The sequence below is a fragment of the Solea senegalensis genome, linkage group LG12 (genome assembly GCF_019176455.1).
Source record: "Solea senegalensis isolate Sse05_10M linkage group LG12, IFAPA_SoseM_1, whole genome shotgun sequence".
In the NCBI taxonomy this organism is placed as follows: Eukaryota; Metazoa; Chordata; class Actinopteri; order Pleuronectiformes; family Soleidae; genus Solea; species Solea senegalensis.
The window spans coordinates 7,896,803-7,924,208 of NC_058032.1; the positions used below are offsets into that span (position 1 = coordinate 7,896,803).

The 27,406-nt window shown below is 40.5% G+C and overlaps 1 protein-coding gene across 2 annotated transcripts in view; it reads right to left on the minus strand.

Moving 5' to 3' along the window:
* The window catches only part of LOC122778282 (protein diaphanous homolog 1-like), an 83,197-nt gene that overhangs the window by 26,465 nt on the left and 29,326 nt on the right, over positions 1 to 27,406 (minus strand). For both annotated transcript variants that reach the window (XM_044039998.1, XM_044039997.1), the window contains 4 exons: positions 26,002 to 26,181; positions 22,365 to 23,024; positions 20,915 to 21,029; positions 20,749 to 20,757 (listed from right to left, as the gene is read on the minus strand). In XM_044039998.1, coding sequence (XP_043895933.1) covers positions 20,749 to 20,757; positions 20,915 to 21,029; positions 22,365 to 23,024; positions 26,002 to 26,181 — 964 coding nt within the window. The remainder of the gene's footprint in view (positions 1 to 20,748; positions 20,758 to 20,914; positions 21,030 to 22,364; positions 23,025 to 26,001; positions 26,182 to 27,406) is intronic.

A 27,406-nucleotide genomic window follows, 5' to 3' on the forward strand; every position in this document is an offset into this window, starting at 1 on the left:
AAAGAAAGGAGAGAGATGGAGAAACAAGAAGAAAGATGGGAACAAAAGAAGACATTAAGAGAAAGAGGAAAAAGCCCGAGAGACATGTAAAGACAAAGAAACAAACAGAATGCTGAGTAAAACTAGGATAAAAAAGAGAAGGGACAGTAATGGAAAGACAACAAGACTCAATGGGAGAGCAAGATAGAAAAAGAAAAATACAGCAATTGGACAGGATGCAGACTTGTAGAGAAAATAAATGAGGGGAGAATGTACCCTCGAGGGATTCATATCTCCATGACAACCTTCTCCTGTCTCCCCTTTGCTGTCCAGTTGCATGATAAACTCCAGCTACTTTAGTGGACCTCAGCATGGACGATATCAACTCTCACTAAACAACCCAATAATAAATCTGGGATGAAATAATAACTTCCCTGATACTTTTAATGGCCAATTTCCAACAATAAGAGAGAAAAAAATGTAACCTTTTAACGTGGAGCTGGACATCAATGGTTGAGCCTACTTTGTTTATTATGCATGAGTCAACTCCACTTCTGTGCAGGTGCATAAATCCACATATGTGCATGTTTCTACAGGGACAGGAGGCCCTGTGGAGTATAATTAAAAGCTAGAGATGGAGTCCTTGGAAGGAAAGTCAAAAAGGAAAAGAAAACTGACCTTTAAAAACACAGAGTGAGATGCAGAGAAACAGTGAGAGATGACAGAGGTGTAATGGAAGATGGCTGAGATAGACTGAATTGTATTATGCTGAACGAAATGTGAAAGAACAAAAAGGTGAAAGACAGAGCAAGACAAAAATAAAATAATTGACTGAGTTGCTTTGTTTTTTGATTTCTTTGGGGGCCAAATGGAGGGACACTGTCAGTCAGTATAGTACTGTATTCATAGCACAACCATGGCTTATGAAGTGAATTTTGACAAGATCTTGTGGATTCAAATCAGACATGACATTACTATGATCACAACTTGTGACAAATGAATGTTACCAGGCAAAACATGAGACGACTGATTTGCTCACCTGACTTACTGTTCAATGTTTTATTTTATTCTGTGTGTCATTAATGTTATGCAGAGTGGAGATTATGCTGCAATGGACGTGTCCTTCAGCCATTTTCACAACTTTGAAAATGAAATGATGGTTCTGCCTCTTCATTTTTAATTGCCATTGAGGCAGGGGAGTTCATTTTTATTTTAGTTTATTGGTGTAGTTAACAGGGACAATGCACATGAATAAACATTACTGCAAATGCACCAGGATTAGCCAATATGCTATTTTTCACCTGTAGTCCCTGGGCAAGTGTTAAAGTCAATACAATAATACAATACAAAAATAAAAAATTCATTTCAAAAACATTTATGATAAAAGGTCAATGTTCAAGACTACAGTAAAATACAAATATGCAGGTGCAAATAGCAACAGGTCAGTAGGCAACAGAGTTCAGTGAGGACAAAACTGCAGAAATCTTGAATGGTAAATACGTATTTATATGCAGCCCATCTATGAGCACAGGTGTCAGGAGCAACGTGGGGTAAGTATCTTTCCTCCCAAGGACACATCAGCACGTAGACTAGCAGAGACCCTCTACCTTCTAGTTGAAAGATGACTTGACTTTTATTTAAATGAGCTAAGTACATATATATATGTATATATAAATATATATGTATGTATGTCTGTGTATATATATACACACAGACATACATACATACATACAAATACACACACACACATATATATATATATACACACACATATACATATATATACATACACATTTTATACTATAAGAACACAATTTCCTCTGGATGCACCTCTAGTGAATTGGTGAGCTGTTGTTCAAACACTGGCAGTACTCTGAGTGGAGGGCAGGACAGGCCATTTAAATTTTATCATATTTTCCCAATTTAGCAATTCCTATTTATTTAACAGAGAGCAATGATTGAAATGGACTGGTTTCTTGTGAGTGTCAGTTTATACAAAGGCTGTAATGGTTTGAGTTTAGTGATGCTAGTTTGTGACCAGGTTGTTAAACAGTATGAGAAAAGATCACAGAATACATGCACATCTTAGCTGCCTCTGATGACCTGCACTCACGCAGAAACCAAAAATTCAAAAGACTTAACTTGAAGCCGTAACAGGCTTTTTTCACTTGAGTCGTCATTAACTGAGCGTTTATGTGCACAATAGCACGTGTCAGCTCAGGGAGAGAAAATATAGAAGGCAAGAGGGTGGACAAAGAGTAGAGAAAAATATTCAGAATAACGGGTGGGGTTAGAGTGATGGAGACATTTCTGTATTGCTGGCAGGAGGAAGGAATTCAATCTTAATGACACTATGATGCAACACATTGTTGGGAGAGATATTCTCAATTTCCCATTGGAGGGAAACAGAACCATTGGGTCAAGCAGGTGAATCCTCATATGAAGGGTATACAGTGTGTGTGTGAGTAGGCGTGTGTGCTTGCACACTAAAGGATTGCTGCCCTTGAATCAACCTTGACTGCAGTTCCACAAATGCAGAAGAAAAAGTCCTTATATTCCCAAATTAAAACTTCTTTTACTTTTTAGACGACATGCAACTTAATCGTGATTTCTTTTAGAGACAAGTGGTTTCTTTCTATGCCTTTTTAGCTTTCCTCTTTCGCTCTCTAGCCTTGTGAGTTTAATTCACACAACATGTATAAGTAATCTCTCAACTGTGTCAGGGTGACCATGAACAATGTGAATCTTAAAAGTACATCAAACTTTAATGAGCTGATCGTCTCTTTTAAGTTAACCTAATGTCAGTGACTGATAACACATGGCAGAAATCCACATAAGAACCAGTTACAGCTCTTTCAATTTGTATGCAATAATAATTGACATAATGAATGTACCATACATGTTCACATTTGGATTATTCTTAAAGGATTAAATGTGTATTGGTGGTGATAATTTTAAATCAAGGCGTAATATCTTATCAGTTATCTCAACGTACGTTTATCCCAGAGCTATAACCTCGATAACATAAAAATATATATTAATATGAAGGTCAAGAGGAGATAAGGGTTATTAAATACTTAAGAAGCTGCATTTTCCCCATATACCATGGTTTGACATTCACACCTCAGCCATCTTCTTCTGTAAGGACATCTCCCCAATCACCTCTCTCTCTCTCTCTCTCTCTCTGGGAGCAAAGGATTGTGGCAGAGGGCTATAAAAGTGTAATTTGCTCAATTTTCCTCAGGAAACCAAATTCACTTTCTGTCCTGTGTTACAATCTGTTAACATTCAGATGACCAGCATTTCAGACAGCGCATTACCCGCCTACACTCTCTACTAATGACCCTCACGCAAAGTGTACACATTTGCAAGCGAGGAGAGCAAGGACACACAACTATTAGTGTAAAAACACAACAAAGTGTATACGCAGATACTTGGATTGGCGCGCACACACAAACACACAGGGGCTTGAATTCGGGATGAGAAAATGGAAATAGAGAAATTACAAAGAAAAAAGATGGAATAAACGTCTGTAGGCCACATATTTTTTTCTCTCTCTAAATTGAATAACTTGCTAAATCTCACTTTTTGTTCCTGCAGAAGGAAAAGGGAGTTTTCTCTGCTGCCGTACAAGCCTTTCTGTTCTGCATCTCATCAACTATTTTCCTTCTGTCCTGTTTTCCTCCTTTGTATAAATCTCCTCAACTCTTGCACCCCTATCCTTTGTCACTTTCATGCCCAACTCTCTCTCCTTTCCTTGTTCACCTATTCTCGCTCACTCTCTGCTCATCATCCCACTCTCACAGCAATCTTTTCTCTCTTTCTCTATCCCTCTCCTTCATTTCCACCACTCCAGTCTTGGGGTGCTAATAGCCTCCTCCTTTGTTCTTGGAGAACAGCGGGGAACAATGGCGGAGTGGGGCTCGTCGTTGTGGCAACAGGCATGAGACAAGAGAGAGACGGAGGGAGACAAAGAAGAAAGGAAGAGAGAGAAAGAACAGGCACAGAGGGGGTGCTGGTTGTTAGCCGGGCGGCAGGGAAGCGAGTGCTGGCTAATTACACTCGTTTCTATGCACTCTGCAATTAAACCCTGGTGCACACACATGCACCGCCTGTGCTCAGAATATCCACCACCAGCCACACGTACACACACCCACTCTGCAACATCACAGAAAAAGAGCAAGCAAGAGTGAAGGTGGCAGAGAGGCAGAAAGGGGTAGGCTGGGGAAGAAAAAAAAAGAAATGACAAGAAAAGACTGAGGCTATTTTAAATCAATGCTACTCTAAAGGAGCACAGTAAAGGTTCATTAAACTTCCAGTTCAAACATTAGCTTTATCAGCTCTATTTACAAAGTGTGTAAGTGTTAGGTGGCTTAGTGACCTCATGATACCCACATGTCGAACTTAATCAAACAAACACCTATTTATAGGGCCCTCTGATTTCCGCAATGCGGAAAATGCGGACAGAATAACAGAATTGAGCAATAAAAAGTTATTCAACTTTTAAAAGTGGAATCAACACAGAATCACACAGAACCTTGTGGAGCTTGTTATGTTTGTCTGAAATTTCATTTTTCTGAGAGGTCATGTGGGACCAGCCCAGCTTCGCTTACGCAACAATTTCTAAAAAGCCACAAACACAGTCAGGTGATGTGTTGTTCCATAAACTCTGCCAGCGCACACATACAGTCCACTGGGCCGGTAAAAATACAAGCGACGACCACTTAGATTCTTAAGCTCATAAGAAGAACATAGAACGGCATGCTAACAGAAGCGTGCCTGTTCAAAGCACAATTACAGCTACAAGTACGTCGGCATATATATACAAGCCAAGAATTTGACCACGACTTTGTGGCTGTGTGTGCCAAGTCAGACATTCCTCGAGCTAAATAAGCTATGGCCGTTTTTAGTGAAATCCTGCAAACTTGTTTTAGACATTTCCTTGCTCCAACACACCAGATTCAAATAGACGGGTCGTTATTAGGCTTCTGCAGTGCTTGTTGATGACATTTGACACCAGTATGTAGGAGCAGGGAAACATAATAATGATAATAATATGATAAAATATTTGGTCTGAAGTTATGCATTTGAGATTTAAAGCACATGATACAATCGAGCAATGTTATGTTGCATGAATAGGTTTATTTGTATTAGGTTGTTGGCAATCATATTTTGCAGGTAAAATAAGTGTAAAATATTAAAAATCAGAATTTGGAAGGATTTAAGTGGGAAAAAAAAGTTATTTAAGAAGAAAAAGGGAATTTACAAAAAAATCAAAGAATTTTATATACACTATAGACATAATATAATGATCAGCTGCTGAACTGCAACTTTTATTTTCACTTTATTCTTATCTCTTATCAGTTCTACTCCTCCAATTCTGCATCATTTCATCTAATCAGCTCATCAGGCCCCATTGCTTCACAGGATGATTTCTTCCTCTCAAGAGATGGAGATTTAGCTTCACACAAATTAGCAAACTGGGAATATCAGAGGGAGCGAATGAGAGGTTGAGATAAATGAGAGAGAGAGAACAAGTGAGGAAAATGAGAATGGGGAGACTTGCATCCAGGTCACACCCCCCTGTAGGGTAGAACTTATCCTCCGTTTCAAAAACACTTCTCAGCTTCCTTCATCCCTCTATCCATGCCCTCACACTCTTTTCCATTAACACACAACTCGGAGAAACGTGTTTCATACCGTCTGCCTGTCTATTCTATTATTCATGCAGTTTAATGCTTGCCCAAAGTGTGTGCATGTGTGCAGTAAGAGTGTTGGACGTTCATGTTAAAGAGCAGGAACGTGTCACTGCATGTCTGAAGACCAGCTGATGTGCTGGTCACACTGGGCTTCCAGTGCTCATAGCAGCTTATGAATGTGCATGTGTGCACAGATACACACACACAAAAAAACAGCATGAACACACACGCGCGCACGCACGCACGCACACACACCATGCCAGTGAAGCACATGAGAAGTGAAAGGAGTCACATTAAACAGCCAAACTTGTCCTGTTTCGCTTTCATAGCCTCAGTCCATTTTCATAATGCATTAAAACCACCGCTGAGAGGGAGGGAGACACAGAGGGGAGAGAAGAGTGATGGGGGGCAGGGGGAGACACACACACAGAGAAATGGAAAAAGAGAGGCGACAAGAAACATTCTCCAAGTAATCCAAAACTGGTGAACGTATGGTGATGAGAGGAAACAAGATAAGGTTGAAGGAAATGGAAAAGAAAAGAGTAAGAAAAGAAAACTTGCCTCAAAGTCAAGATATGGGAATAGAAAGCATCTGATAAGGGTATACACAGATTAAGAAGGTGGATAAAAGAAGATGGGATGCATTGATAAAACAAGTTAGGATGACGGCAATAGATGGGGAAGATGGTTTTGTCACAAATTTGACTGTGTGTATTATGAATGCATGAGGATTTATTTTTGTGGGTCTGACTGTTGTTGTAACGCTCTGTGGTGTGTATGTGTGTGTTCAACAGTGGCAAGGGGCAGAAGGTTCTCCGTTTCAGCACCAGCAGGCTGATGAGAGTTTGGGGCCAAACAGCCTGGAGGCAGAACTGGCCTTGTTTTTCCCTCTCTCTCCCTCTAACACTCTCACTCACAGACACAGACAGACACACACACACACACACACACACACACACACACACACACACACACACACACACACACACACACACACACACACACACACACACACACACACACAGACACACACACACACACACACACAAACACAATTTCAAATTTGAAACAAATGGAGCGTCCACACCAATGCAACATGCTGTGCGTTTTGAATACAGAACCTTACATACAGCAACTTGACTAAAACATGAAAACTAATTTTTCATGTCAATGAGTTGACCACTGGTATTTTAATAAACAGATATAGGTTCATATAAACAATTACTCAATACTAACAGAATGCTTTCAGTGAGTGCCAATCAAAGTGTCCATAATACTTTTGACATGATTGGGACCGTTTATTCTACTGAGAACAAACTCTGTTTTGTACAGCTTCTCAGCTCATTGCTGTGGTTCATCAGGTTGAACCAATTGTCTTGTCTTACAAGCTCACACGTCATCTGGTCTTTACAAAATGTATGTATGTAAAATTAATAAACTCACTAATATGTGATGAGCCAAAAAGACTGTATATTTATTTGAAGAAAGTGGTGAAGGTTAAATAAAGGTTAATTTCCAAAATGTGCTTATTGAGTGGCCAGGAATGTGACTTCAGTGAAAACTGCCTTGACTCAGTTTGCTGCATGTGTAAATATGCAAATGTTTGTGAACACATTAGCTATAACATTTTAAGACAAACTGACAGTGTACCAACATTTGGAGTTCTGAGACAGTTTGGAAAGTTGTTTTTTTTCTAATTTCATACAAGATGAAAGTCAGGACTTGAAACTCGCTTGAGGTATATAATCCATCACAGCTAACACTATGCCTGCTTATTTCCTGCCTTTGACAAAGTTATGTTTTAGTCATCAGAGACACTGCAGTGAATTGCATGTGTTTATGACCTGGAGAGTGTTTTTCCAAGTTCCATCAACCCAAAATGTTCTTACTTTATAATTATTCCAGGTGCTTGCCTCAGAGGTTTGCTTTCCTGAGAAAAACCCCAATATGTTATGAATCTATTAGTTTGTAACTCTCAAACAATCTTTCACCAACAGCAACATGCAGAGACAACACAAATGTGCTGTTGTAGTAGAGTGGTGTTTTTTTCCAAACCAAATTTGACATCTCTGCAAAAACAAACAGATGTCCAGAAGGTAAGAAAATAGCAAAACATAAAAAGGACTATAGCAATTTATGGTATATAATTGGGGGTGGGGGATGTAAAAATAGAATGCACACAGTATGATTGATGGAATGTCTAATAAATTTCACTGAAATAAGAGACAGAGCCCAACATTTGTTAATTGGTCGAGAAGGGAGGAGTTAAGGTAACAGTTGAGCAAGGGCTGAGACAAACAAAAACCTATCTTTTCCAAGTCAATGGCGTGAAAGCTATCTCACACACACCTGACAAAGACAGAGTGCTGCCAATAGTGCCAGAGGGAACAAGAGAGAGGGAGGGTGGCAGACGACAGCTAAAGAAAGGAGTCAGAAAAGAGCATAAAACCATGAAATGTAACATTGAAGGATAAAAGAGATCACTATGGTGTTGAAGGATGACTATTGCCTGTTTTCATTCTGTATGTCCATGCATCTTGCCTGGACAAAAAAAGTCATGAAGAGAGTTGAAGAAACAGCATTTTGTATTTGTGTGTTTAAAAAAAGGGTTACAGACAATTAAATCAGGCTACACAAATAGCATTTTCCCTGCTTTTAAGATATCTTCATTTCCTTCCTCTTCGTCCTCCTACATCACCTGTATAACTTTCATCTGTCAGTCCGTCTTTAAAATCATTGTCTAAGCTCAATATGAGTATACAAGTGCACACACTTCTACAAATGGCCACCTAGATGGGTAGAGGACAGAAAATAGACTGAAAGCATCATCTCAAGGACAAAGGTAAGCCACTCAACCCTTGTCTGAAAGCAGACCTGCATCATATAGCTAACGGAGTCTTGAACCAAGTAAGTGTATGTAGTGCAGTTTCCCATCCACACTTTTCACCAAAGAAATAAAGAAAAAAGTATGAAAAATGGAAGGCCAGACACAAAATGGGCCTCCAGAGAGCCACACCTGAACAATGAAGCCTTCTTTTATGAGTAGCACAGCTACAGAAATCTCTCCTACACTCTTTCTGTGATTGACAAAGCTGGACTAGAAGGATAAAAGCACTAAATAAAAGCAACCACTGGACCTTAAAGACAGGATAATGGTAGCACTGAAAGCAGACATGAGTTGCAGAAAACAAGGGCAAGGAGAAGACTGAAAAATACTTTTTATGGATGTCCCTATATGAAGCAAATAACATGAAGGATAACTAAGTGTGAGGGTGGGTGAACAGTGAAAGAGAAACAAGAGTGATAGAAAGTAAGGCAGCCAGGGGAGGAGGGGAGAAGGCACAGAGAAAGTAAAGAGAGAGAAAAACTGAATGATAAACTAATACATTCAGTAAATCATAAGAAAATTACATTACTTTTCTTTCTAAGCTCTTAACACTCCATGTCCTATATACCCACTCAAACAGTGCAAAGTATGTACGTGCATGCATGAGAAAAGATCACACGACGATAATATTACACTCCTTAATTCCTAATTAATCCTTCTAAACTGGATTATGGCACAGAGCCTGACAAGTCCAGGATTTCACCCTTTCCCTGACAGCTGTGTGTGTGTGTGTGTAAAACATCACTTTACTGTTGCTCGGTCTCATAGGGCCAGCCTGTCCTTATGATGTTGAGAAAATAAAGTTGACAGTGTCTGTGGTCCCCAGTGACACAAACGTTCACACAAACACATTCACTTACACTCCCTTGCAGACAAATACAGTGTCTCCAGTACGCATACAAGTATACACACACGGCTGCACAGGGAGTCCCTAGACCACAGGTCTTGAAACACTTTAATGTGGTGAGTGGCAAGAACTCTTAGCATTACTTTACACATTTTAAGTGTGCACTCGTGGGGGATGTGTGCTTACTCACATAACAAACACAGGTCCCCTGACACACACTTGTCCTGGTGTTGCATTCTCTTCTACACTGCAGTCTGAACAGATAGGAAATTAATTCATTTTGAACAACTGACATGCATTTATTGCCAGAATAATTGCTTTCCATTAGGGCTGAGCAATATAGACCAAAAGTTATATCTCGATATCTTTTAGCTGAATGTTGATATACGTTGTTTTTTTTTCAGTTAAGAAATAATAATCAACTGTATTTATATAGCACTTTTCTTACAGTGCTACAGTCCAATCAAGCCTAATAACAAAAATACTAGTTCTAAGTCAAAGCCACATGAGCCAAATGTCACAGACATTTTTATTACATACAGTAACAGGGGATTTTACTGTGAGGCCCCGCCTCCACCTTTGTAAAAATCCAGCAAGCATCAAGCGCTAAACTGAGTCAGTTTGATGTTTGTTAAGAAAAATTTGACTTTATGCTGCTACTGTTCAACAACAGATGGGAGAGAGAGAGTGCTACATACTGAATGCAGAGAGCGAGAATGAACTCGAAGTACAAATGTGGGGTATCAGCACTGGAGCATGACATGACATATACTGTGTCTAGCATAACTTCCCTGTAATCATCACTTTCCTGCAGGGTCAGTAGCAAAACATCCATCCATCCATCCATCCATCTTCTACCGCTTTATCCTTGACACGAGGGTTGCGGGGGTGCTGTGCGAATGTCAGCTGATATAGGGCGATAAGCGTGGTACGCCCTGGACAGTTCGCTAGTCCATCGCATGGCCTCAGTAGCAAAACATAATTATTGAAATGTCAGAACATTTCAATAATTATTATTATTACTATTGTCTGTATTTTTAATTCAATTTGTTACTGAAAAGAAAAGACGAGAAAAGAAAAAGAAGACAGATCATATCCTTAGACAACCATGTTTGTTACACGATGCCTCATGTTAGGTGGACTTAAGTGTGACTGCCAGAGAAAAGAGCATATATCAAGTCACCTCTCCTCATCTCTCGTGCAGAGAGCTCCACTATAATCAGCCATTACAACAAGCAGCGGTCACTATGACCAACCAGAACACCTGAATTCTCTGTCCAGGTCTTTTTTCACTTTTCTTTTCTCACTCCCATGCTATCACTTCTAACTTAATTCAGTCTCCTCATTTTGCCTGAGCTCAATCTCCATCACTCAAGTTGCTTCAGGTCTCTTCACCTTTTGATCATTTGTCATTGCTTCATTCCCTCCCTCTGTGCTCTCTTCAATCGTACACAGATCACTCCTGCCTCTGTTCGTCCTTCTCCAAGCCTCATTCATTTCATGCCTCTCTCCTTCAGTCTGCCCTCAATAACATCATCCATCTTCTCATCTACTGCACCAAGATTAGTCTCCATCCATCTGGGCCTTCAACAATAAGCCCCCCTTGCTTTTTCTATTGTGCATGCAAGTCACATTAACAATATCTAAAATAAAGTCGGACAGATTTTAACCCAAAAGTAAAAAAAAAAATATATAGAAAAAAACCTTACGGGTTACGGACTGCAGATTTACTGGCTACAGAAGTGCAAACACAACACTCATCTGCCACGCAAGGGTTTTGATTTCTCTGACAACAGTGCAGTAGCCTTCATGTTTGTTTCCTTTAACTGGCTTCAATCAAGCAGCGTACGTCTTATCATCAATCCAGCTCTCGCACATTTGCACTTTGTGGTGACAAGCTGTTATCTTTCTTAGCCCAGCCAACTGTCTTGTGAGTGGCAACTTTCTTTACAAAAGCTGAATTGGACACAAACCACATTTCACAGTCTGCAAAAAAAAGTTTTGCTGAGAGAGTTTACAGTCTAAATAATCAAGACAACCTCATTTCCAAACACTTGAACATTTGAATTAATTACCAAGACATTTAAAAAATAAATACTGTCATTTTCAATGATTTAAAATATGTTTTTCCCGTTTCCTCATCAGCATCCAATACATCTACGTTTTTGATTTCAGTTGTAGTTATGGTGTGTGTTGCAGTATTAAACTGCAATCAAAGAAAACAGTGAAGAAAAAAAAAATTATAAACCAAAAAAAACTGAACATGAAACCTTGAAAGTATAGCTCTCTGGGTTCTTCCAAAACTTTGCAGAACGGACTTAAAAAGCCATTCTTAAGACATCCCTGGTGTAGCACCCCATTCACCCAAACAGACAGCTGCAGCTGCAGCGGATGCCCTGCGCATGCACAATCTCTGAAAGGTTTACTCTGCTTGGTGCACATCTACAGTGGAGCAGTTTGAGCAGACAACGTACTTTCAAGTATAATACACAGAAAACAAAACACACACGGTATACAACACATGACCAGCATGAGTAAGTGATACTGTATAATTCATGGAATATATGGTGTTCAGATCAATACTTTAAATGCTAAGTCCATTCACACAATGGCAAATTACTCATGTGCTTTCTCTCTCCTCCTTTCACTGTTAGTCCCTGATGCCCGGCAACTATCACCCTGCTTTGCCAGTCTCAGTTTCACCCTGCAGTTAATCTACTGGGTGGAGTGACGTGCACTCTGGGAACCAACGCGAGGAAGATGAAGGAGATGAAGGAAAAGGAAATGAGAGGAGAGGGAGACATTGGGGATATGGACATGCATTATTGAGCATACAGAGTGGAGTTTTTAGGGGATAAATTTGAAAGCGTGTTTAGGGACAACCTTTTCCTTTCTGCCTCCTCCGCCTTCTCCCCTCCTTCATTCCTTGCCCTCCCTCCAACTTTCGGTTCCCCAGAGGACGACCACATCTCTTATTCAGTGGGGAGGTTAAAAATTCAAAGCTAGCAGTGAGAAGGTGGAGGGGAGAAGGAAAGAGAGTACCTGAAAATGGTCGAAATGAAGGAATGTCTTTAGGGAGTTTTCTCCAGTGCTAATCTAGAGAGCTCCTTGCTTTGATTAGACATGTGTGTGTGTGTGTGTGTGTGTGTGTGTGTGTGTGTGTGTGTGTGTGTGCGTGCGTGCGTGCGGTGGAAGAAAACGAAAACGGGGGAGGTAGATGAATAGAAGGGAGAGGAAGTCTGAGCACGAGAGGGAATAGACGTTCACTTTCATGCAGTGCAGTGTAGCACACAGCATGGTGAAAAATTAAGGTGCCTGCAGGGCGAAGCAGAGCCCACGTCTCACAGAACACGACACATGCAGATACTGAGTAATGGAGCAAGGGCTTCAGCATGCAAATTCACTCACACACACACAGAGGCAGTTAAGACCATAGATACAGGAGCAAACTAGATGTAACTGACCAACTGGCATTAATGCATAGCATAACTAACAACTACCATTACTACTCACATTAACTGCACAGACAAATCTACATTGTTGTATCTGCAAATACACAATATTTAACACAAACCTCAGTCTTCATACACATTTACACAAATACTGGTAGCATATTAAGGTCAGAAAGTGGAGCATGCCCTGGTCCACCAAGCCCTGTAAATACCATCGGTGTCTGGTGTAAATGCCACTGGGTTATCCATATTACACACACAGCCTCCACAGTGGGAGACCTGGGGCATTGTTACACTGCCAGCAATAAAAGCTGGGTAGCTCACAACAAGTGCACGTGTGACACCACAAACACACACACAGAGAGAGACAAAACAAAGATAATATGCGCCTTAAGAAAGTTGGTACAAGTGTGTACAAAGTTTGGATGAAATTGATAGTTTTAATATGTGTGGCTGTGTGAGCAGCCTGAAGACATGGTGTGAGCCATCAGCATAATGGGGAAAACAGTCTAATAGCACCCTAATAACTCACTAGCTAGACAACACTGCATCAGTATCAGTTTGAGGCTACTATTAAACTGTTTGAATGAGACAGAAGCTTTGGACTTTAAAAAGACACGTTTAGATGCCTGTGTTGTAGCCATCTACCTTTACTTCTGTCGTTTCACTGCAAGCTTTATCTTAAGCCATCCACCAGCTTTGTGTCCTTTTTCTGGTACTACCCTGTGTTCATTGCCTCTTTTCATAGGAACTCCTTTATCAAGCAGAGATAAGAGATGCGAGGCAAGGAAATCAGTAGAGGACAAGAAGAGCAGTGGAAGGGAGGGAGATGGGGGTTAATGCTCCTATCTCATCAACTCCATCTTTGAAGTTGTCGCTCTTTACTGCTCCATTTTTTTTATGTATGTTATCAGTGACATCAAAGTGGGCTATGCATCTGTGCTTGTGTGTGCGTGGGTCATTGCCCTCAGTGATAGGTAGCTAATATTGCGAAAAATAAACAGAAACGAAGATGCTACCTTAGGCAGAACGGTCAATCTGTGTTTATAGCTACACATCTCTCTTTACCTTTCCACTCACGGTTCCTATGTGGAACACAGGTGTGATCTCAGAGCTACCCTTCTTTCCCATGTCAAACCGTCAGTATCAAACATAAAACACTGATGCTTCAGAAACACAAGCAAAAAAACTAAGGACATCATATATGCTGTGACCAAGGGCAGAGTTAAATAAAGGACGAGTGGGTGGAAGGAGTGTAGGTGTGCAGAGATATATATTCCATCAATCCCCTCATTACTGGTCATGTTTTTCCGCTCCTGGGTGAAAAGAAATAAATCAACAATGCGAATACTTAGCAGCCATAACAAGCTTTTAAGCTCATCAGCCAATTCCTCAATTAAACACAAACGCACGCAATTCCAAATATACTCAAGGACACATGAACACACAGAAAGAGGTTCCCTCAGACCATGGTCAGATCTCAAATCAACTGGAACATTTAAATAGTAACGGTGTACGAGGAACGCTGACTGACTGACTGACTGACTGACTGGCTGGCAGAGGAGTCAAGTGAAGCGAAGGAGGCCTATTCCCTTTAAAACAGGATAATCTCCAGGAAAGAGCAAGTGAAGCAAGGAGATTAGGCACACACAGCGATAGTGCTCCGGCATGAGTACACAGCTAATTTGCATGTAAAACAGAGGAGAGAGAAATGTAACGAGGGAGGGTTGGAACGAAAAGAGTGAGACAAAAGCATCAGAGAGAGGGAGTGTGTGTGTGTGTGCGTGTGCCCACTTATGTGAGTATATATATTCATATGAATGTATGCTTCTGTGTGTTTGTGAATGAGCTATTGCAGTTGGCAGTGAGAGCTGCACAGATGTGTTTGAACCTGATAAGGGCCGATGAATGAGTATTTTTTTTGCCACTGTTGCTCAACCATAAAGAGATGGTGAATGTGGAGACGCTTGTTATTGCCGCACTGAGAATACACACCGATCCTTGCAGTGCTTAAGAGGTATAGTTAGGATTTAAACTTAAGCACTGATTCCGATTTACTCTTAGATACATAAACAAACACCACAGCAAATCTAAAACCATCAAATCCTTCATTCTCTGGTTTAAGCTACATATAGGAAAGCCTGCCCATATATGGGCTATATGGGCTGCTCAGATTTACAGTATATGTCAGACAGCAATGCACACAGAGTCATTCAATCGTATGGCCATTTGTTGGAGGCAAAAAGGTACAGAGAGAAAATAGGGGTTAGAGGTGTTGGTGGAGAAAGGGGTACATCCACAAATTACATGAAAAAGAGAGAATGAAGGCAAGAATAGTGCAATATTTTCCCCAGCTCTTTCTACAGCATTAGTAACCCTTGCATTAACCTGCTTCCCCTTCAGCAGCCTGAACACTGCATGATTTATTAACAAAGCCGATTACTGTAGACACACAACTACAAACACATACACAGAGATATACACACAATCAGAGAACATAAAACACAGTTTACACAAGCTTTTCAAAGCCAATACTAATTTAGCAAAATGGCACAAGCATGCACATACACTCTCATGGCTAAATAAAGTGTGCCCATACCTCATTTAGTCATGTAAGTTCTTTATTAGTACACATTTTAAACAGTCTCAGGAGATGGCAGCTCTGAGCCTACACATTCCATAAACATGTATCTTAGGCTCTCCATAATTATACTCAAAACAAACACGTGCACAACAACTTACAAATGTTGGTTGGCTATGAGATGAGGATGAGAGGGGACAAACATAAACAAACCCAATCTAGGTATGGGGGGGTGACATGGGGGGTGACAGAAGAGGAGACAGGGTGAAGACTTCTCAATTCTCACCCGTGGCATATGACAATAACTTTCCTCATTGTCATTTATCAGGCCTGTATGCCGTAAACTACTTTGCTAGAAGAGCAAAGGTGTGCTTATTTCATTTACATGGAAATTCGTTGCTGACTAACAATGACCTTGTATCAGTGCATCGTAATACAAGTCAAAAAAACAAGTCAAAAAGCTCAGTAGCATAAGTAATGTAGGGATATATTCACTAACACTGCATTATAATTCCCCATGCCTCTTGGGGTTTTATTGCTGATAGATTTTATCTTTCATCTCTTTAACTGATTACTGTTCAATTTGAGAGAGACTCAAGTCAAGCAAGCACACACACAACACTTAAAAAAGGAAACTCTGCAACAAAAACATGAACACACACACACAAGCACAAATACCTACAGAGAAGGAAATTGATTTTTTAGAACATAGGGAGATCATTATTATAATTGGTTTGAAAATGTGGCTGAGCTCAACCACCCACTCTCTCTCGAGAACATAAAGAGGATACAAAAAGCCTTCCACTGACAACAAATACATTTGCAAATGTGTCTATATACAAGGAAGCAAAGGTCATCAGTGATGCTCAGTGAATGGTATCAAAAATGCCTCCTTTGCACAGTGGGGAAATGTCACACAAAAAAAGACAAAATAGGTCACCCCTCTACAAGAGACCACAGGAACATAGCACCAGAGACTGAAACACAGAAGGAAAGGCTGGAGAATTGGGATATGAAAATTATCTTCCCATTATGAGGATTAATAATCATATATGCTCCTGGCCCTTTTCTTTCTTTTCTCTCCCAAATCAAATTAATCACAAACGCTCCCTGTAGCCCAGCCTTTCCCTGTGCTCACTCTTGTTTTTTTCCACCTACCTCCTCCTCCTCTTCTCCCTCTCACTCTTTTGCTAATTGGCCTATCTGAAGTGCCCACTGCAAAGACACCTGCTATCAAGCACAGAGTGTAAAAAAAACTGAAAAGAACAATTCAGAATGTGTATAATATGTATATACCCATATTGGATGAACCCAGTAAAACTTCTAACCTCATCTATCATCCTGCATTTTTTAAAAACAACCAGGTAACTACACAACGAACAACTTAGCTCAGCATATAACTTATAATCATAAGAAACGAGAGTATGAAGTATGAAAGTATGAACCAGAAGCACTTTGAGGATCGAAGAACCAGTGCTAAAGGGAGGGTGTGGGGATAAGATTGCTGCCTGAAACCAGACAAAGTAACTGCTTTACAGCGACATGAACATGCTTATGTCAACAGCTGTGTTTACAATCATGAATACTTAAATCAGGTCTGACTGCAAAACCTTAGATTCACAAAGTGCAACAATGGAAGAAAATAACATCTTTTCTGCAGAAAATGGCACTATAATAGCACGGTTACTCCGCCAAAGATATACTGCAGTGGAATTTGGCTAGGTAAAGACAAATAAACTGTTGTGAACACTATGGATGGATGTTAAAATAGATATTTTTATCACATCAGACAGACAGATGTAGCACTTGCAATGAAACAGCTTGCAATAATCCAAGGCCAGGCATCTGTTCAACTTCATTCAAATTCATAGTCACAACCAAATTCAGCATGTGATCTTGTTAAAATATATTATCTTTAGTGCTGGGTTCAGAAAAAAAACTATTTTCTGATTCAATCAATCATTTGCCTAACTGAAGAAAACACTGCAAGGAACACCCAGCAAGTGAAACTGGCAGGGACTGTTTTCTTTAAAGCGGCTTAATTTGGTAATTAAAATATTGATCATTGCCCTGGCGTATCAATTATCGTATTGCACCAAGGACAACGATATATCACCAAATTGATATTTTGACCCACCCCTAATCGAAACCATGTGGTACTTGACCGTGATAGTCATGCAGATAGTTTGCAGATTTCTTCAGTACTTTACCATCTATGGTGTAGAACCAGAAATACTTTTTTACGGCGCTTTTCAGATGCTTTGGTGTCATGACTGTCCGTCAGAAGGACAACTTTGTTTGTGTCCACCATTACGACCTCACAACAACGTAACCAATTGCTGTTGTCTTCTGATGAGCAAAGAGGGCATAAATGTATGGCGTTATTTTTGCAGCATTACCATTTTGCAAATCTCTTTCATAACAAAGTGAAATTGGTATGGAAACTGAAATAATTGAATTGAAAGATTTAATCGGGACCTTATAAATCACAATTGAATCAATTCAGGAAATCAGCAGCGATATCCAGCCCTAATTACAAACCTTTTTTTCCCCAAAAGGCAGTGGTTTCATTAAAGACAAGGTGGATGCACTGAACCAGATGAAGAAAACCAGCAGGCAGCCTGCACAAGCAAATCATTACTGTTCCCACAGCTGATAAGATAAACCTTATGAAAACCTGGACAGTGAAAACTTAATTTATTGATCGACATGAAAAATAAACGTTTCTAATTTTCAATGTAGACGGCTGAGTTTCATATTTCTATCACGGTGACTAAGAAGTTTGGCAGCACAGCACTATACCAACAGTGACCTTGGCTTCAACGTTGTTTGCCAGGCAAATTTAGCAGTCTGAGAGGAGAAAGGTGAAACGACTCGAGGTAAATACAACCAGGCAAGAATCAAAACAACTACTTTGGACAACATGTTTCCAACAGTAATCTGTTATTGATTATTATGATATTGTTTTTGACTGACCCCAGAATCACTGTTGAAATTTTTTTTACAGAGGGCTTAAAGCTGACTATACAGTTTTACTGGGTGGAAGGCAGAAGGCAGAAACACTGGGTGGAAGGCAGAAACACAAAACCAACCCAGTGCCACACAATTCAAGAATTATTTCAGAAATGTATGATAAAATGCATTTTAGTTAGAATGTGGGACACATTTGTAAGGCAGGTGGTGAGCTGTAAGCATTTATGCATAGCTTGAGTTTAATAAACAGATATACATACTGAAAACAGAACTGACTACAGAGATAAAGAGAAAATATGAAATATATGTGTGTGTCTGTCTGTCTGTGTGCAAGAGAAAGGGTGCAATTGTGTCCATGAGAGCCATGCGCAGCCAGAGGGTGTGTCTCCCACCATCAGATCTCTGCTCTTCCACAGAGCTTCAAAAGGTCACCAACACCCCTGACCCTGCCCTGAGCAGACTAGCCCCCTGAAAGTCTGTTTTCTGTGTGGGTGTGTGTGTGCAACCCCAGCTGTGCTGCTGGGCAGCTGATAGAGAGGAAGAAGGGTGAGGGAAGGTCAGCAGAGGCTCATTCTGATGTCAGCCTGCTCTTGCTGGGTAAACAAGGAATGGAAGGCACCGGAGGAGGACGACAAAGAGTAAATCTAGGCTCCCAGAGGTGAGGGATAAGGAGAATGATAAGGAGGTCAGGAGAAATGTATTAGGCCTTGAGCAGTGTATTTAAGCAAGAGAAGAAAGGACACAGGGTGAAGGGTCAATCTGCATAACCAGGGGTGGCAGATTATGGGCATTATGTACATGCACAGCAACAGACCCACATACATGTATCTGCAGTGTACAGTGACAGTGTGGATTAAACCACATGTAGATTTTCATACTAAAACATAGAGCATTCATAGTGGGGACACTCTTAAGCCTCTTTCAAACTAAAAGTAATGGTTTTAACCCAGAATTTTGAAACCCAGGTGAAGATGCTAAATAGGCAATTAATACCATTCTTTTTTCCAGAGGTTGTTCTGCCATGTGGTGTTTTTTTCCCTCACCCTTGTATCACCCAAGTGTGAATTTTGGAGACAAAGTGAGTCATGGTAAGGAAAAAAAATAAACAAAAAGAAAAATCACCATGATATAGTGGTTACCATTTTACTTCTACTTAGGTTAAAATTATATTGAACACATTGTCCCATTTTTTACTAGGAATCACTACAAACATTAATGCTAACAGCTATGCTAATGGCTATGATAACAGCCGAATGAATGCATGTCGAGTATTGCACAGGTGTCAGCATCTGGCAAAAATAGAGCACTCACAAACAATACCTACATAGAAGCACAACAAAATCGGAATTCTGCTTCAACTAATGATTGACTGACTTCAACATATTCAAAACACGCACAGTAGACAAACACAGACAGAACAGTAAACACTAGGTCTCTCTCGCTCTCCCCCTCTCTCACACACACACATCCACACAAGTTGACACACAGACAGGGGTGGGCCTATGAAAAGGCCACAGTATCTTTATAGTGAGCTCTCAGAAAAGGTTATTAGACATCAACCAGAACAGGCTGCTGTCTCAGCCAATAAAAAGGGAAAGTGTGGGTGCACAGGCCAGGGGGGTGGAGGGTGCGTGTTAGAGAGGTCAAATTAAGGAATGGCAAGCAGAAGTTGGACTTGCAATACAGGTGAATGCAGATGGGACAGCTGCCAACACTGACATTTAGATGGCATCTACAGCTAATGTCAGCCATGTGTGCCTGCGCACTTCTGTTGATGTATACGACACAAGCGAGTCTGTGTGTGTTTGTGTACGGAGTCTGAATCTGAAGGTCAGATGAAATTATAAACACACCCACACTCTGTATGTCTCAGAGTTCCTGGTATCTTGGTTATGATATGAATATGGAGGAGTTAGAGCAGAAGGCTCAGTGACACTGGGACAAGGTGATAAGAGTGGACAGGTGTGCATATGTGAATGTATGCCCGTGTGTCAGCGCTTTGTGCCAGAACAGCAGGTGGCTAGTCAAAGGACAACAGTGACCTTCTCCTTATCCCTCTATCCATCTTTCCCTCTGTCCCAAAGTCCCAATTCATCTCACCTGGATGTAAGCACTCTGTCTCTGCACAACTCAGGCATACTGAGAAGATGAGCAAACACAGGTGTGGGTGGTTTATTCATAAACTCATGTGAGGGTCTTTTTTTGACACAGCATCGCTGAATAATGTAAATGTGCCGTGTGTCCTCCAAGCAAAGAAAGGGAGGAGAGAAAAGAAGGCTTGAGAAGAGGTGTGAAAAAAACAAACAGAAGTGTGTATGTGAGAGTCTTACCTCTAGAGCCTGGTGGAAGCAGGGCAGGAGGATTGTAATATAAATGGAGTTTGGGAGGAGATAGTTGCAGCACAGGAGAGGTGAGAAGAAGAGAAAGACATTGATTATTACAGAGGGGACAAAAAATAACCACAATAGTAAGAACACACACGCCACAGACACTCACTCTTTGTCTGCGAGGAGAAGGACAAGGTGAGTTTGGCAAAGAGCTCATCTTTTTCAAATCGTTCCTCTTTTACTTTGGTCCAGAAACTGCTCTCAGAGAGGTCTTTAGGTTCGATCTAGGATGGAAATGCCAATGGGTACAGAGAGGGAGAAATTAGAGAATTAGAAAGAATGATCTGTTAGTTAATTGTATCATGTGATGTAAATTGTGCAAAAATGGCAAAATGTCTTCCGTCACTTGCAAAAGATGCAAAACAAGAGGCTGCAGTTTGGTCTTAAAGAGAAGGCACAAATATGAGGAAGGAAAATGTGGAAGTAGTCATTTTCTCTAATATTCCCACAGTGTAACATAATATTTTGTGGTACATATTGTGAGTGTCACATACAAAAATGTGTTCCCTTCTTCACCCTTGCTCTTTCTGTCACCTTCTCCATGTCTTTTGTTGTGCACGTTCTCTATTCTAGTCACAATTAACTCAGTTTTTTTCTCAACTTTCCCAGTATTTTCATCAAGGGAAAAGAGAAATTAAAAATTAAAAGAGCAAGCAGGAAAGCAGTGGTAGTAAATTTCCAGATATCAGATGTTTCATTATGGACAAAGCCTTAAGGGATGGGGACGTTGGACGAAAAAGACAAAGTAGGAAAAGGAAATGTGATATTACGACTAGCTGAAAGAGCGAGAAAGAAAACAAGGGACCAAGCAAAAAAACCTTAATTTAAATTACAAAAGAACACTGTCCTTTCTAGCAGCAATTTAATTATCTTTCAGTGGTGCAGTTAAAAGAAGAAGGCTTATTAAAAAGCAATTTCTGTGACAGCCTCGTCAAACACTCACCAGAGAAAGAGAGAGAAAGTGAGAGGGGGGGAGGAGGACGAGGGAGAGAGAGTAAATGCTGATGAAGTCTGCTGAAGCCATTAAAGAGTAGCTTTAGGCTAAAGAAAGACAGAGGGCAGTTTTGATGTTTTAACCATCACAGATGAGAGGAAAGAAGAACATGAAGCACATTGTCATGAGGCACACGTATGCAGCACGGAAGTCACTTTAAGTTAGAATTTCACTATTAAAGCTCCATCTCACACAAAAGCCCACCTAGAGCTATTTCACATTATATCTCAGAAGTTGTCTCCCAAACTTTAAATTAACTTTGAATTATTTACAATAAAATTCTTCTGTTTTATGCTCATGTGTTAATAAGGAGCTCAATACACTATGATACATCTGTTAGGAACTGCCACATTCACAACACTGGTGTTTCTGGCATTCATAATACACAATTATAGACAATTTTTCTACTGGCCTTTAAGTTTTAAGCTGGTTGAGACATTCCTGGCAATGCTGTATAAGATTTGTAACTGTTAGTACCCATCAGGCAAAAGAAAATGTAACATTTGCACAGGCGTTCTTCTAAAGAGCAAAAGGGTTGTTATATTGTATCTATCTGAGGACTGACCTTGCTCCAGTTGGCTCTCTTCAGCTGGACCTCAGGCTTGTAGTCCTTCTTAGGCTGGAGCCCAAAGGGCAATGAAGGTGGTGCAGGGGCACCCCAGCCTCCCATGCCAAACGGTGGAGGTGGAGGCATGCCTGGGCCTGGTGGTGGAGGTGGGATACCAGGACCCCCAGGTAAGGGTGGCGGAGGTGGTGGTCCTGCCATGCCAGGAAGAGGCGGAGGTGGTGGTGGTCCTGGCATGCCAGGAAGAGGCGGAGGTGGTGGTGGTCCTGGCATGCCAGGAAGAGGCGGAGGTGGTGGTGGTCCTGGCATGCCAGGAAGAGGCGGAGGTGGTGGTGGTCCTGGCATGCCAGGAAGAGGCGGAGGTGGTGGTGGTGCTGGCATGCCAGGAAGAGGCGGAGCTGGTGGAGGTCCTGGCATGCCTGGTAAAGGAGGTGGTGGAGGTATATAAATACCAGTTTGACCTGGTAAAGGAGGAGGGGGTGGAGGCGAGGGAATGGCTGCATGGCATGGTAGGGGTGGAGGTGGAGGGGGCACACCAACACTCTGGCCAGGGAGAGGAGGGGCGGGTGGAGGAGGGGGAAAACCAGGTGTTGGGACAGGAACAGTAACCGTGACAACTTTAGTCTTGGCCTCCTCCAGATCCTTAGACAGCTGTTCAATCTGTAAGAAAGGACATGGAATGTGATTTGGGACAAACTATTTGCCAATATCTCATATCCTAAAATATGATAGTGCCAGGCAGTAGACCAAAAATGTATAATACATATTCTTTTAAAAACGTCAAATGTTTTGTGGTATACAACAGCATTTTTATGCATGAGCGAGTGTGTGGGTGCTCGTGTTGAGCGAGCGTGCGCACAGGGAGTGTAACTGTATGCATGCTTGGTACCCTCAGACATGTTTTCTGTTAAAGTGGTGGATTAAATTGATAATTCCTGCAATTACTACCACAGTTACTTCTTCAGCTAATCCTGAAGCATGTGTGGTGCAGCAGTGAAAGGGGCCCCACATTGAGCAGTGTTTAGCTGTGCCTCATTGCGTTTTTTAATATATCGCAATGCTAAATATATCGCATGGTTTAGCATAGAAATGAAGACAACATGAAAAGGAAAAACTGGCAAAAAAAAAAGCCTGAAAGCAGGATAATGACAAGGACAATGGTGAAAAGAATACAGCTCCTCCAAAATCTGCACTTAACCTTGCTGGGGACTTCATATTCTTTGGGTGAGAAACTTCTGAGGTAATTGTCATGCAATAAATCAAGTAGCACAGAATCGCTGTATTGTAATGTTATTGTAATTGTTGGACATTCATCACATATATTATATTTTATCATGAATTACTCTGCAATTCCCATCCCTGATACTAATGTATGCTGTATGGTTAAACATTTAAAGTCATTTATCATTCTATCTTGCTGTTACTGTCGGTTGCTGTTTATTCTTTGATAGCACATAAATTTTGGATAGATTTGGCTGTTTCCAATGAATTGCAATGCCAACAGAGTAATTAGTTTTGGGAGGAGAAAAAAGAACAAAGAGCAGAAAAATGTTACACTGCCAGGGATTAAAGCCTGGGCAGGACTGGGTTTGAGGAGAGATGCTGAAGAAATTGAGAACAAGATGAAGAGGAAAAAAAGTGGGTGTGTGTATGTGTGTGTTTGTGTGAAGACAAACTTTTACATTAAAAGTGAGTGAAATCAAATTTTAAATATTGATTTAAAACTATTCTTGACAAAAGAGTCAAAGTAATTAAACAGCTGATATTAAACTGAGAATATCATGTATGTGATTTAAAGAGTACACATGTGTAGAAGATCAAAATGAAATACTAAATGTGTGTTTTAGGTGTGTAAAATGTGTGATGGGAGTGTTTGAAGGCAACATAATCAAATTTTGCCATTTCTCCTGACTTTGAAAATAAGACGGTAACTGGCAAATAGGGTCTCTGAGGCAGGCTTTCTTAGTGAGGAAGCAGATGAAGAGTTGGGCACAGCATCACAGTCAAATAGTAAGACATCTCTATGTGTGAAGAAATCTTTGATGGGCAGTGCCTCAAACACAGAGAAAAATGAGCCAGCTTAGTATGAGAAGCTTTTTTTGATGCTTGGCACATGATGCTGTTTATGCTTTGGACAACTGCATCTACATATGTGTCTGTAAGTGTTTGAGATTTTGCATGTGGAGAAGATGACTGCTGGCATTAGCCACTTTGAATGAAGCTCATTTTGGAGCGGTGTACCTCTCTCACTGACAGAAACACACACACATGCTTCTAGGTCACTTGGTGCTACTGTGAGTTGGGGTGTAACTCTGAGTCCAGCTTGCACGACAGCGGGACACCGACAGCTAAACAATACTTATTTTGCCCCGCCCCGGCTATCATTGAACAGAACCGCATACACACTCACAGTATCCTGGCAATGCTCTCCCTTTATTCATCTTTATTTACTCACTATACTTTAATTTCCCCACTCCCCATTTTTTTTTCTTAATTATTTTTTTGTTTTTTAATCTCTTGACGATTTGGGTTCAACCCAATACTGAAGTTTTTTTTTTCTTTTCATGCTACCCTAGCATTTAAAGCCAGGAGGCTTCAGTGTTTGAGTGGGTGTGCATAGATGTTATGTTGGACAGTTGTGTGCTTAGATTTGCATAATCTTGCATTTATCTAAACCTTGAAATATTTTACCTCTTGCAGCTTTTGCCAAAGTTTCTTTTTGTGTGTGTTCCCAGTACAAAAACTTAGTCTCATTCAATGTTCTTCAGTGATTATGTGATATGTTGTTTGTTTATGTTGAGCCTTTTGATGATGGAATCAATATGGTTTCAAATGAGTAAATATAGGCTTTTTAAAAACAAAAAAAAGTGCTCCAAAGCCACCTTGCCCAGTTTGAATGAGGAAAAAGTTTGCAAAGTTTTTAAAATTTGGTTTTGAATCATACTGTAGCGTTTATGTTTATATCATGTACAAATCTACAGTATTTGTTCTTAAAGAGGGACCTTACTCATGCATTTAATCACACAGTCTCCTTGACATAGCAATGCCCTGATATCCAAACACTTCTGAGTGTGCCTCCACTCAGTCTGAAACGTGTCTGGGGGTCGTCCCTTGTCTTTGTGTTTGTTACATCCGTGACATTGTGATCTCACAAAGTCACAGTCACAGTCTGAAAGCTAACTGGCCGTTTTCTGGGAGAATAGTGTGTGTGTGTGGGTGTGTGTGTGTGTGAGAGAGAGAGAAATGGTTCACATTTGTGACTATGGCTATTGTGGCTATATTGTAGATATTGCTACAGCTATGTTTCCTTTTTGATACCAGTTTATTTATACCAGTTTACTTCTGTTGGTGACTCTGTTATTTTGATTCAGCATCTCTTAAAACCATTTGTAAAATTTAAATAAATGTTATAATTTTGGGGGTATCACTATAAGGGTACATTCCTATACCCAAAAAAATGGGTATAGGAAGACTTATTTACAAATCAAGAACCTGTAAGATGGAATTGTCACATTAAGGCTCAACACTTGACAGTAAGAATGGTAAACACATTAGTGTTTGACTTATTTGAAAAATAATTTATTGGGGCATAACAGCTCACAGTAACAGGTGGGTGTGCATATGTGTCTGTGTGTACCTGCTGTTTTAGAGTGCTGAGCTGTTGTTGGAGTCCCTGGTTTTCCATTTCTTGCTCCTGCTTAGAAGAAGCCAGCTGTTCCTTCTCTTGGCCCAGGTCCCGTAGCTTCTGCTCATAGTCACCCTCCAGTTTCTTAAGCTCCACCTGTAACTCGTGGCGTGACGTCAACTCTGCATCAAGCTAATTACATATAAGTCAAAGACAAAGAGAAAAATAGGCAGGTTAAGCTCCAAATTTCCTTCATTTTCTAATATGCATTGTTAAAAGTGGCGTCCCTGGTCTGTTGTGCAATGAATATTCAGCTATTTATGTGTCTTTTCCAGATTATGTGCTGCCTGTGACAGATAGGTCCAGCTGTTAAACAAAAAAAGTCTCTTCCTTCTACTTTGGAGAACCTCTGCATGTAATAGAGTTGATTTAAAACTCAGCCTGACATTAGTCATAATGAGTATGACAAAAAAAACATATTTCCAGGATTGTTATGAAATAATGGGTGAGTAAAATGTACTAGACCTCAAAAGCCATGTTTTATTAGTCATTTGAAGGACAATTTAGGAGAAATGTATCAAATCGATTAAATGTAGTAAAATCCAACCAGCACACCAGTGAGTTTTTCTGAAAGAGATATGGGTGCAAATGTGCTGGCATGCATATACTTTTAGCCTCTCTCTTGAAAATGCAGCAGTTTACATTTCTCAAAGACCCATAGGAGCCATTTCCTGCAATCTAGTTGCTTTCAGTTTCATTGTATAATTTACACTGCAAATTAGTGTCAATTATTGAGTTAGGATGCTTCAGTGGACTTCTGTGAGCTCATTTCTCACATCCATGTTTAAGACTTCATGTCCATAACGGAAAAACAAATGGGAGATCCACCTTACCCCCACGTTTAATTTTCTAACTTTCATAATTGTATAAAGATTTTTACTTGACAAACAGGCTAGGAGTGATCAAATAGGTGAATACATGAACACACACATGGCTGTTTAATTTGCTAACAGCAGATCTGTTACTCTCACTGTCAGTGTCCTGACAGCCTCATCCTTAATTCCTGCCTGCAATTACCCCTCCATGCTCCACTCGCACTTTGGTGTGTGGTCAACAAATATTAATCTGAGTGTGTTCATGTAATGTGTATTTGTGTGTGTGTGTGTGTGGATATGATCCCACATCAGTCTGTGTGTCTTTTCATGAGCCAGAATGAAAGCTAGTTTTACCTCCCTCCTGGCAATTATCCTGTCACTCGGACTGAAATATCAGAGTAGCAGCATGGTGCAATCAAGGCATTTACCCCCCTTGTGTGAGTGTGTGTGGGAGTGTGTGTGTTTTGATAGTCAGTAAAAATATGTCTGTTGGTTTGCTGTCAGACATGTGCATGTTGATTCACTTACCCTCTGTGCCTCTT